We start from the raw sequence: 13,205 nt of genomic DNA on the forward strand, positions 1-13,205 counted from the left end.
AGTAAAAAATGAAGCATAGGGCTTGTACAGTTAATTTGTTCTTTTCTTTGAAAATGAGGTTGTTTTCATGGAAATGGTTGCGTGGAGATGAGATTATCTTTGGAAGTTATAAACCAAAACTTTTTCTTACCCCTTGGGGCCCCCCTTCTCCACCACCGCCAAATGACTTAATAACCGAGAATGATCTCTAGGGTACTGTCAGGTATGTTACTATATAGAAAATACTACAAGTTCATCACATTGTGACTCTTTCTATCCTGTGTTGGAGGAAAGGTAATATGGTAAAGGGATACTGTGAGTAAATTGTTCAGAAGTTTTTCTTGCTTCAATATATTGAGCTTTTGCCTGAAAACCCCCTTTGTTATGTTTCACATTGACAAAAATAAGTATTCAATTTGGGAAGATTTTACAGCTGCCTTTACTCTTTGGTTTACATTTACCTTATTTTCTGGGCTATATTTGCCTTGTATATACCTGCAGTGACAGAGAGCACCTTGACCATCATAGCTGTCATGGGGGGAGATTATAATTTGGGATATGAGAATAATAAGTATAAAAACAATTAGTTCTCTTAAACGCAAGACTCTTAAAATTGAAAAACTGCTGTATTGAGATTTTTATGAAGCTTTAAAGATCATTATTCTCGTAAATGAAACTCATATTTTTTTCCTTATAAGACTTTGCTCTTTTACCTTGGGTAGAAGATGCTGAATAGCATTAGAAATATTGAAAAACAATGTATGAATTCTGAGGACACAGAACTCTTTCTGTTTGAAAGAAAATTCTTTTTTTTTTTTTTTTTAAAGATAGCAAATAAATGGCATGTCTTTGGTAAAATAATGTGGTAGCACTTACACTTGACTTAAAAAATAGGAATACACGCACACACACATGCACACATATACACACACAGTTTATTAAGTTATAAAATTGGATCTCTGTAAAGAATTTAGGAGACAGAGAATAGTTCAAAGAAGAAAAATTTGAAAGACTCAAAATTTTAACACATAGTAATAACCACTCTTTATACCTGGGAAATCTTTTTCTTTTAGTCTTTCTTCCATGTGAATCCTGTACATGCATAGGACTTTTTTTTTTTTTTTTTTTTTAAGCAAATTACTGTGAGATATTTCTGCTTCTATTTACAATATAGAAAGCTGGAAAGAGTATTGTTTCCTCCCTAACAATGAAAAAAAGCACAAAACAAAACAGATAAACTACAAAATGAAATTTTTTCTGGAACCCATCAGAGAGCAGAAGGCACTTAGAAAAAAGAAGATGCTACATGCAGGTATAGTGAAAAGTATTACAGCAGACTTCTCAAAAATGGCAAGCCTGAGAGGATGGTGTGCCAGGCTTCAGGGACTCAGAACAAATCAAGCGAGAATTCTGTAGACAGCAAAGTAACTTCCAGAAACAAAGTAAATATTTTTTAGCCAAACGGAAGCTGATAATTCATTGCCAACGGACCTGTAGTCTTTCTGCAGACATGAAATAAATGGAAATTCTTTATATAGAAGGAATATATGGGATCTTCCCCTCCTTCCTTCCCTCCCTAGTTGTTTCTCGCTCTGTATCTGTGTGTGTGTGTGTGTGTGTGTGTGTGTAGTATTATAAGACATATTTATATTAATTTTGTCTTTTCTCCCTCTATAATTATCATTATCATTTTCTTTTTGTTATGTCATGTTTGTGTTTATGTTGAAATACTTTGTATTCTCTTAGTTATCAGATGTTCTTCATATCCCTCCCCCTTATAGTATCCATTAATGATTCTTGCCTGAATCAGTTTTTCACTTGGACAATCACTGGCGTATGGTTCTTAGTTAACTTATGGTTTCTTAATTCCTTGTGTATTACTTGGCATTCTCTTTTAAGGAGTCCTTCCCCATCTGCTTCCTTGCTACCTATCTTCTGTCTCTCTACCTGTTTATCATCTACCTATCATCAGATGAGATTCACAGATTCTTACTTAATTCACTTGGTTCATTACTATATTTATTTTGATGCTCAGACTGTCCCAGACTTAGGGCATGTGAACCATTTCAGACTAGCTCCTATGCCTTGTTGATGTATTCTTGTCACATTTTGGGACATTACTTAACCATGGTATCATTGATTTATCCAAGGAGCCCACTTCCTTTTAGTGTTGAGTGGTATCTTAAACATAAGATCTGGGCATGTGTCTTTATTTTAAAATGTGTCATTTTGAATCAACAAATAGTTGCATATTGGTTTTTTTTTTTTTTTTTTAAAGATTTTTCATTTATTTATTTGAGAGAGAGATTGAGAGAGAGCGCAGGGGGACGGGCAGAGGGAGAGGGAGAAATGTGGGGCTCCATCTCAGGACTGTGAGCTCATGACCTGAGCCAAAGGCAGAGGCTTACTACTGAACCACCCAGGTGCCCCTGCATATTGGTTTTTTATGCAGTCTGCCTAGCTGGAGTGTTTATTCCATTACCTTAATGAATTTAGTGATATGGTCAACCTTAAGCCTGCCATCTTGCTATTGTTTTCCTATTTGTCTCATTCATTCTTGGCTCATTTTTTCCTGTTTTCCTTCCTTCTTCTTGATTAGGTTATTTTAGTATTATGATTTATTTTTCCTATTGGCTTTACTTGAATATAACTTTTTTTTTTTTCAATTGTTTGTGTGGTTGCTCTAGGGATTACAGTGTACAATGTTAACTTATCATAGTTTACCCTGAATGATATTATATCATTGTGCATGTAATTTAAGAATCTTCAACAGTATAATTTATTTTCTCACTTCTTTTTTTTAGCATATATATTTTTAAGAATTTTATTTATTTATTTGACAGAGAGAGCCAGAGAGCACAAGTCGGGCAAATGGCAGAGGGAGAGGGAGAAGCAGGCTCCCAGAGCCTGATGTAGGGCTCGATCCCAGGCCCCTGGGATCATGACCTGAGCTGAAGGCAGATGCTTAACCGACTGAGCCACGCAGGCGCCCCTTCTCACTCCTTTTTTTGATGTTGTTGGTATATATTGCACATATACACCTCTTTTTAACCCTAAAATATGTTATTGTTTGTGCTTCTAACATTTAATAGTATTTTAAGGTTCAAGAAAAAAATTTATATTTATTTATTTTTGCGTAGCGTTGGTACACATATGTACCATTTTCAGGCCTTCTTATTCTTTTCTACATATTTAGGTAACCCTTTGGTATCATTTTCCTTTAGCGTGAAAAATTTCTTTTAGCATTTCCTTTAGTGTTATATCTGCTGGTATTGGATTGTCTTAGCTTTAAAAAATATTTCTAAAATATTTAATTTTTTAAAATTAAAAAATTTTTTTTAGAGAGAGAGAGAGAGTGGGATGGGGGGAGGCGCAGAGAGGGAGGGGGAGAGAGACTCTTAAGCAGGCTCCACCCCCAGCATGGAGCCTGACACAGGGCTCGATCCCAGGACCCTGAGATCACAATCTGAGGCAAAATCAAGAGTTGGACCCTTAACTGACTGAGCCACCCAGGCGCCCCTCTAAAATACTTTAATTTAAAAGTTACTCTAAAAGTATTTTTATCATCTCTATGTTTTCAAAAATATATTTTCTAAGCCATAGAATTCTAGGTTGATAGTCCTCCCTTTCCCTACACTTTAAAGATTGTGTTCCACTGTCTGCTTCCATTGTTTTCTGAAGAGAAATAAACTATCATTCCTATTGTTCCTCTGAATGTAACTGTCTTTTTTCTATGGTTGTTTTTAAGATTTTCTTTTTGTCTTTGGACTTTACAATTTGACTGTGATATTCTTAAGTGTTGTTTTATTTATATTAATTTTGTGTGGGATGTACTAAAACTCATGGATCTATGGGTTGAAATATTTTATCATGTTTGGAGATGATTTTGCTACTATTTCTTTAAATATGTCTTCTTTCTCATTCTTTTTTTCTTCTGTAACTCCTAACTGGTTGATGGATCATTGAGATTTCATCATTACTTGAGTGAACTGAATGTCTCAGTTTTAGTTAGGTTCAAATTACTTCTAATTTCAAATGCTATTGCAGAAGTCTCTTTGTGCATAAGACCAACTCTGAAATTCCAAAGCTTTCATCTAGGAGCTTATCTCTAATCTTAACAGTATTTGAGCTGGGCTGTGTTTCAGCATTAGTTAGTTTTTTCTCTCTTTTGGATTGCATTTCAGTAGCCCTGAATCCAAAACCCCTTGCAGAATTTGCAAGATCTCTCTCTGATTTCTCACACTACCCTCACCATTTCTTATAGAGCATAACTCTTGTAGGGGAGAATTGTTGCGTCAGTTAATTTATTTTTGTTTTGAGGCTCTCCCGGATTCCAAACTGTAATAGTAGCCCATACTGTTAAAGGTTTGGTCTATTTCTCTTCATCTCAGCAAAGCCTTTCAGCCTCTGACTGTTTTAGTCTTTTATCCCTTATCCATTTGTACCCAGATTAGGCAAATGCCCTCAGATATGGAAGTGACTGCTACCCTTTGCTCACCTTTCAAAGGCATGTCCCGGTGTGGTGTGCAATTTTGTTCAGTTATACATTTGTGTGTGTGTGTGTGTGTGTGTTACACTTTGTTAACATTGAAGGAAAATATAGCTTTTAAGATTAGACCTAACTTTTTTGTTGTTATGAAAGTAATGGTAGTCTTTCTTGATTTTCTACATCATATCCAAATGTGGAACTTCTGCTAGATCTTCTTAAACCATAGTAGAGATACATAATCAGTACTGGATGTCATGAGAGCGATTAATATCAGGAGCACCAGATTACTTTAGGCACCTGTGTTAATCACTTTTATAGCCACCTTTACTTGTTTGTAGCTCATATTACAATTGACCTGATGTAATTATGAGTTTAATATATGAAGGCAGGAACCATGACTATTTTGTTCATTCACCATTTTGATCTCATTATTCCACCAACACAATTCCCAGCCCCTCATATATTTGTGGAATGAAGTATTTCAGTTCAGTAATAATTTTGGAAAGGTTAGCAGTAGGCTAGAGGGTATTGGTCAATTAAATGTATCTTTGTATGGACCCTGTGAAAATATTTTGATGTATCTTTTTTTCCTGATTTATGTCCTTGCATTCTGTAGTCTTATTTCTTTTTAGTATTTTTCTTTTTTCCACATAGCATGATAATGTAGCCTGCCTATATATTTAGAATTGTAAGATTTTTAATCTGACTATACTAAGCCTCTTATTTTCTTTTCTAGAAAGAGAAATCAATGAGATAAATTTTGTGACCATTGTCCACAAGTAATAAATATACAAAGAACTCACAAATCTCTATTTACAGTTATTTCTTGATGTTTATAATCTAGTATTTCTATAACAGTAACCTTATCATTGAAGAAATACTTGTCTTAAAAGGATATCTTTTATAGAAAGCCATCTTGAGTGATGATTTCAGGGCCTCATGAAGGATGTATAGGTCTAGAATTTAGTCTGTTGGTTACAGGACTATTGTCTTTTTTTAAACTTTGCATATAAAGATGGCTATTGAGGAGGGCCTGAGTGGCTCAGTCATTAAGCATCTGCCTTCGCCCTGCGTCAGGCTCCCTGCTCAGCGGGAAGCCTGCTTCTCCCTCTAACACTCCCCCTGCTTGTATTCCCTCTCTCTCTGTCAAATAAATGAATAAAAATCTTAAAAAAAAAAAGATGGCTATTGAATAATTGTCTTTATGTTTTAATGTATAGAAAATGTCATTATTGGGGCACCTGGCTGGTCATTTGGTAGAGTATGCAACTCTTGATCTTGGGGTTGTGAGTTTGAGCCCTATTTTGGGGGTAGAGTTTACTTAAAACAACAACACATGATAAGGGCTTAATAATGTCCATTGGATTAAAAATGAGTGAATAAATTAAAAAAAGAGAAAATATCTTTATTGATCACTTTGAGGATAGTGAAGATTATAAGACATTTATGCATAATTAAACTGCTGGTCTGAAACACTTATTTTGGAATCAGAGCTAAATAGACATTATATGAAAGATGACAGTACAGGAGCAGAGATATCTTTTCTTAGGAGCCTTTACCAGCTAATGGTGCAGGAAGCCAATAGAGAGACCATGTTGGAAAATTATAAATACTAACAACCTATGAAGGAACTTGGAAGTATAGGAGAAATAATGGTTTCAGGATGAGAAATCATGCTGGGGAATTCTTTATCTACCCTGAGAGACAGTATAGCATAGTGTTTAAATGCTGTGGGTTTTAGAGCTAGATAGATGGCCTGTGTTGAAGTCCTTTTTGTGCTGTGTACTTACTGTGTGACCTTGAACAAGTTATTTAACTTCTCTGTGCCTTCATTTCCTCATCTGTAAATTAGAAATACTAGTAAAAGTATTTAGTATCATGAATGTGAAGTTTAAATGAATTTTAATATATTAAAGTACTTAGAATCTAATTTCTGGCGCAAAATAAATGTTATTTGCTGCTGCCATTATTATTATTGTTGTTGTTATTATTATTATTGTTATTATTATTATTATTGTTCTCAGAAGTACCACTGGCACCTTGTTTGTTTGCAAAGTAATCCTGCTACCTGGAATGACCGACTCGAGAATTCTCTTTCAGCTCAACTGAAGTCGATGACATGATTCGCAAATCTACAAACCTGTTGCTAACCAGGACTCTGAGCAACTCCCTGCAGAATGTCATTAAAAGGAAGAATATTGGACTTACTGAGGTAAAGCTGCTCTTAATGGAGGCAGCCAAGGCTATATGTGAACAGACGTCCTAAGCTCTGGGGCCTGTTTGTGAGTTAATTATAACTTTCTATATGGTCCATCACGTTCTTCCTAATGGAGTTCTAATGGTGCAAGTGCAAAACAAATCATTTGTTTTTCTCTTTGGTCACTTTGGAGAAATCTATTACATTTTTGAAAAGTCACTTTTTCTCTCTCTCTCTCATTATTTTCACCAGCTTAACTGGTTTTCCTTTCCAAAGTTGTTGTGAAAAATTTGTCGTATTTACCATCAATTACATAAAAACAAAATTGTTGGTGAGAGAGTATAGTCAACATCAGGTTCCTATCTAAATGAATGGCAGTTCAGATACAACATACAATATGAAATCACGTGCATAAATCATTGATGCCAAGGATATTGGCACTTACAGTCCACGGTTAGTGTTAGACTCTGCTTTTGTATTTGAGATACCTCATATATATGAATGGTCAATTACTCTTTATCAGCATGCAAGTGTGGGGATTTGGGATGGAGGAAATGTGAGAGAAAGGCAATCGTCACATTTCTCTGGAAGCTTACAGAATCTCACAAAGCGAGGAGGGATATTACACACATGTTGAGAACAGTATCTTGGCAAACTGACGATCTGGCACATTGGCGTATAGTCCTAAAATTTAGAAAGATGTGAAGTTTCCTTTCTCTTGGAAACCCAGGATTGCATGGGAGCGTCAACCTGCCATTTTATGGAAATTTTAGTGCCAAAAGTGAGAGCTTGGAGGAATTTTTTTCACAGAGAAAGGGAAAGGCTGTTGACCATCTGTTTTACTTGTAGAGGTGGTGTAGTTTGAAAGTCAGTTGCTCTAGGAAAAATTGACATTTTCAGATATACACTATCAAAGATAATGGTGAAAGTAGGCAAATGGTTAATGATGCTGAATCATAGGTAGAGACAGCTGGAAGCCAGGTGAACATCTACTTCTGATTTTGGACTGCTTGTTCCTTTCCCTGTGTTAAGATTTTAAAATATTATAATATGGAACTTTGGCAGTGTTTGAGTTCTGCTTATAACAAACTGTTTTACGATTGAAAGTTACATTCGAAGGACAGTTCCCTCATTTTGCAGAGCTTCCTTTCTGCTGCTTGGTATAGAAATATTAGGTATTATCTTTATGTGTCTGAGAATAGGTTAACTTCTTTTCATCATCAGGAGGGCTAAGAAAAAAGGAGAATGGAGTGAAGTGGAGTGAAAAGTCGGAAGTCCTCTTGCTTTTGTTACATTGTACTGTTCTCCTTTTGTGAATCCCAAGCAGGGCAGGAAGCTTGCTATTTATTTTGTGAACTATCTCTATATTACAACTCTTGATATAAGTTTTCTTATGCCATTTGATTTAACAGTCTCTCCAAACATTTTAAACAAGTAGCGTAACAGGAACACGGTGTGATAGAAACAGCTTTGGCCTCAGAATTGTCTTGAGTTTAGCGGTGGCTGTGCCATTGGTTTACTATGACATCTTAAGAGAAAGACCCAACTTCTCAATTCTTCAGTTTTCCTGACTCCATTGTCCTTTAAGGGCACTGCACAGATCAGGTCAGGATAGGAAGAAGTAGTAGGAGCTTATCAAAGACTGTATCATAGTTCTTGGCACCATTTCAGTGAAGGCTAACTATTCTTCCTCAGTCACTGGATCTTTCTAGGCAGTAATGCCTTTTCGTTATCAATGTCTTTGCATATGGCTAAAGGAACATCTGCACACATTGATTTATTTTGGCTCTTATGGTGGTGTGCACGTGTATAGACAAATACAGACCCAACCAGTAATTTTTATCACCAGCCAGTAAATCTTTGAATAACTATGTTACTCACCTTTGGGAAAAAAAGACATTATATCTTCATTTACAGGGAACTCAGGTGAGTTCCCATCTAAAATCATCATCACGCTAGGTAACGTTTGTGGAACAGTTTGTATTCTTCAAAGCCCATCACAGATACCATCTCATTTAGGACAGTCACATTTGGAACTAGCTGGGCATGTGTTATTATTCCCATTTTATAGATGGCATAATTCAAGTTCAGGGAGGTTGCCCACGGTTATGTAGTTAATAAAATGATAAAAATGAGACCGATGTCTGGGTTGTTTTTTCCCAAACTTAATTCACTTTTACTGTAAGGTACTGCCTTCCATATTAATTTAATTATTTTATCGTAACAAAGGGATTTTTATAAAAAGTCCATACTAATATGGAAATTGTTCTAGTTAGAGATGATTTTGTGTCAGCGAGCACACAGCCATTTAAACAATAGAAGTATTATAAGCATAGAGAACTCACCGAATCCTACTTCAGGTTATCAGACAATTCTTTCAGGACTTAAAAGTTCCTATAAGCTCATGTCTCTCTGTCGGCCTGTCTTGTTTGAATTTACATGGTATCTCATTTCTTCTCTCTTTCTGTCCATACGCTCTTATCCTTTCAGCCGTGTACCCTGGCTTTCTTGCTTTTCTCATTGCTGCTTTGCTCTCCCATGTTGAGCCAAGTCAGCATTTCCTTTCAGTTCTCGCTTACTGTAGCTTAAATGCCTTGCACTCTCAGACCGTTTGTGCCTGTCCCTATTCAGTCAGCGGGGTTAGCTGTTTTTCTTAGGCTGCTTCTTCCAGGTCTGTGGGGAGAAGGGCAGCTGAGCTGTGAAGAATGTGTGTTCTAAAGCAGAGTGCCTGGGTTCAATTCTGCCTGGGTTCTCTTCCCTTACTAGATGTGTGCTGGGGGAAATGACTTGGCTTTATGTGTAAAATGGGGACAAGAAGAGCATTTATTTCATAAGGTTGTTGTGAGGATTGAATGAACATACGAAGTGCTTACAACAGTGCCTAGTACGTAGTGAATACTCAAGGCATATTACCTGGTAGTGTTAAGAAAGAGGTCTGGGCAGGTGAACAGTGATTGTCAGGTTTAGTGCAGAGATGGTTTTTCAACTAAGAGAAGTTAGAAGATTAAAGCAAGACGACCTGTTAAGATAAATAACTTGCTTATTAACTTAATAGTATTAATTGAGTATCTACTGTGTAACAGGCACTGATCTAAGCTTTATGGATAAATAAGTGAACAACAACAAGAACAACAACGGAAAGAGTTCTTGTTTACATTCTAGTGGCAGAAAACATAATAGATAATAAGCAAAATAAATAGTAAATCATCTAGTATGATAGAGGGAGGTGAATGCATTGAAGAGAAAGAAAGAACCTGGGTTAAGGGAATCAGGAGTCTGGTGGAGGTTGAAGGTTGGTCTTAATAAAAAGATGGTGAGTTATCATAGAAGGGCAAATAGCATTCTTGGCAAAGGTTAGAGCAAAGGTCTAAAGGTATTAAGTTACTGGTCAGTTCAGGGAATAATAAGGAAGCTAGGGTAAAGCTAGAGTGGAGTGAGAAGGGGGAAGAGAAGCAGGAGATTAGATCACAGAGGTGTCAGGGGTTTGTGGTCAGCCCCTGTAAAGTGTTAGGCTTTTATTTTAAGTGAAGTGGGAAGCCATTGCAGGAATTTGATGAGTGAAATGATGTGACACATTTCAGAGGAATAACATTGACTGTGGTTTTGAGAATAAACTGTAGGGTGTAAACAGGGAGACCAGTTGGGAAGCTATGACACTAATACAGCGAGATTTGATGGCAGCGTTGGTGGTGGTGACAGGTGATCAGATTTGGAGTGTAGAGTCAGCATGCTTTCCTGATGAATGGATGTGAAGGGAGAGAGAAAGCAAGAAGTTGAAGGTAATTCCAAGATGTTTTGATTTTAGCAGCTAGATGGTTGTATATACCATGCACTATGTTGGCAAAATCTTTAGGTAGAGCTAGGTTTAGAGTGGAGGAGATTGGGAATTTGATTTTGGACATATTTAATTTGTAGTGTTTACTCACATACATTCTGTGATATTGAGTAAACAGTTGTAGTTTTGAGTTGGGAGTTTGAAAGAGAGGTTTGGCCTGGAGATAAATTTTGGGGAATACAAATAATATTTATAACCACCTGATCAGATAGTATTACTAAGGGAATTTGTAAAAATGGAGAAGAGAAGATGAAGGACTGAACCCTTGGGTATTCCATTATTAAGAAGTCAGGAGAAAAGAGGAACTCACAAAGGATTGGGAAGGAGCCACTAGAGAAGTAAAAAAACAAAACAAAACAAGAACAGTAACAGGAGTATGGTGTCTCAGAAGCCAAGTGAAGAAAGTATATCAAGAAGGAGGGAGTAGTCAGCTTGACAAATACTGATGATTGATTAGGTAAGATGAAGATTAAGAATTACTATGGGACTTAGCAACTTGGAGTATGTTGGTGACCTCAATAAGATCATTTTTAATAGAATGATGATAGGAGACTCCTGATGGAGTAGGTTTAAAAGAGATTGGGTCCTGTACAGAAGAATTTCAAATAATCTATGTGGATAGTACCCTCTCAAGGAGGTGGAGCTTAGCTCCCACCCCTTGTATGTGGGTTGTGCTTAAGACTTGCTTTCCAGGGTATGGAAGGAAGGAAAAAGTTACTTTACAGTGAAGAAACCTGCGAGACCCTACCTCGGTCAGGTGATCAAGATGAACATAATCATTGGTAAGTGATAGTGATCGCATGTACCTTTGATATGATGTGATGAGAAGGCATTTGTGATCTCCCAAAATACACTCTAACCATGAGAAAAAAATTTTAAAAACCCAAATTGAAGGACATTCTACAAAATACCTGACCAGTACTCCTTAAAACTATTAGGGTCTCAAAAACAAGGGAAGTCTGAGAAACCGTAACAGACCAGAGGAGGCTGAGGAGACGTGACACCTAAATGTAATGTGGGATTTTAGACCGGATCCTGAAAATGGTAAAGAACATTAGGGAGAAACTAGTGAAATCTGAATACAGTGTGTTGCTCTGTGAATAGTAATATACCAGGGTTGGCCCCTTAGTTGTGGCAAATGTACCGTAGTAATGTAAGATGCTAAGAATAGGAGGAACTGGGTGTGGTGTATTTGGGATCTCTTTGCAGCTATTTTGTAATATAAAACCATTTTAAAAATAAAGTGTTGACTTAAACAATTTAAAGAATGGGAAGAGTGGAATCGGAGACAGCCAGAAGACAACTGTTTTAGGGAATTTTGTTACCAAGGTAAGCAAGGAAATGAGGAGGTAGTTGGCAGGGGAAGTGGATTAAGCACAAGTTTTTTATTTTGTTTTTTAATAGGAGAAGTAACAGCATGTTATTTCTGATGAGAATGATGCAGTAGAAAGCAAAAAGTTGATGACAGAGGAGAAAGGGGGAAATCTTTGGAGGAATGTCCTTGAGGAGGAGAGAGACTTTAGAGTCTGATGCACAAGCAAAGGGATTGGCTTTAGGTGGTGTAAAGTTCATCTCTGGGAACAGATGAGGCTCAGGGTATGTGGATGCAGATGGTGGTGGCCGGGCAGATGTTATGGTGGCAGACTCCAAATGTTCTGTTTGCTCAGTGAAAGATAGATCTTCAGCTGAAAGTAGAGATCCAGAGCAAATGTTGGGGTTGAAGCAGAGGGAAAGTATATCTGGGGGTATGGAAAAGAGATTTGGTTGGTACTCGATAATGTGGTTATTTTGTAGCCTTAAGTGCCCACTTTGGCTAGTGGATAGGAGTTAAAGTGAGACCAGTCAGGATGGTTGTATATTTTCTTAAGCCATATTTAGCTGGAGATATAATAAGTAAGTCTATATCAATAATAGCTTTCAGGAAGTTGGTATATATTATACTTAATGCTTAATATTTATATTAGTATTTATATTTAATAATTGGCACTATATTGATTATTTCTTTCGTATGACATTGATGTTACTATCTCAATTGTAAGATGATGAAAGATAGTAACTTTGCCTAAGGCCACATAATCAGTAGGTAGCTTGGAAATAAGATTTGAGATGTTTTGAAAGATAAAATTTTCTTTTAAAAAATAAGATTTGAAGTAAGGTTTGAAACCAGATTTCTTTTGTTCTAAACCTTTGGTCTTTTGCTACATTAATTTAAAAACATCAATATCATAGAGAGAAAGGAAATAAACCACCAATTTATTATTCTCAGAATATCAGAGAATTACTTATATTTGAAAGAAAATTTTAAGATGAATCAAAAAACATCCTTTATCTTTATGAAGAATGAATTGATAGACTTAAGATATAAATTGGATTTAAAAATGTGTTTATTTTAGATGATAGACATAATATACCTTCACTTTATTTAAGTCTCCACTCAAATGTCATTTCCTTAAGGAGGCCTTCCTTGACCACCCTGAGACCTACCATCACCATGTAACTCCTTATTTCACTTCTATTTCCAGGGCTTATTATTACTTGACATTATGGTATATGTTTCTGGGTGTTTGTGGTTACTCTAATTTCCACAAGGCCAGGGACTTTGTCTGTTTTGTGTATAATTCTGTACAGCTCTATTCTCATTCCTTGGCACATAGGAGTTCTTCATTGATGAAAGAGAGAAGAAAGAAAAAAGAAAAGTAGGTAAT

The 13,205-nt window shown here is 36.3% G+C and overlaps 1 protein-coding gene across 4 annotated transcripts in view; it reads left to right on the forward strand.

Moving 5' to 3' along the window:
• EXOC6B (exocyst complex component 6B) overlaps positions 1 to 13,205 on the forward strand; it is a 594,595-nt gene that overhangs the window by 317,050 nt on the left and 264,340 nt on the right. For all 4 annotated transcript variants that reach the window (XM_032410713.1, XM_032410714.1, XM_032410715.1 and 1 more), the window contains one exon: positions 6,569 to 6,680. In XM_032410713.1, the coding sequence (XP_032266604.1) occupies positions 6,569 to 6,680 (112 nt within the window). The remainder of the gene's footprint in view (positions 1 to 6,568; positions 6,681 to 13,205) is intronic.

The sequence above is a fragment of the Phoca vitulina genome, unplaced genomic scaffold (assembly GCF_004348235.1).
Source record: "Phoca vitulina isolate PV1807 unplaced genomic scaffold, GSC_HSeal_1.0 scaffold12, whole genome shotgun sequence".
Classification (NCBI taxonomy): domain Eukaryota; kingdom Metazoa; phylum Chordata; class Mammalia; order Carnivora; family Phocidae; genus Phoca; species Phoca vitulina.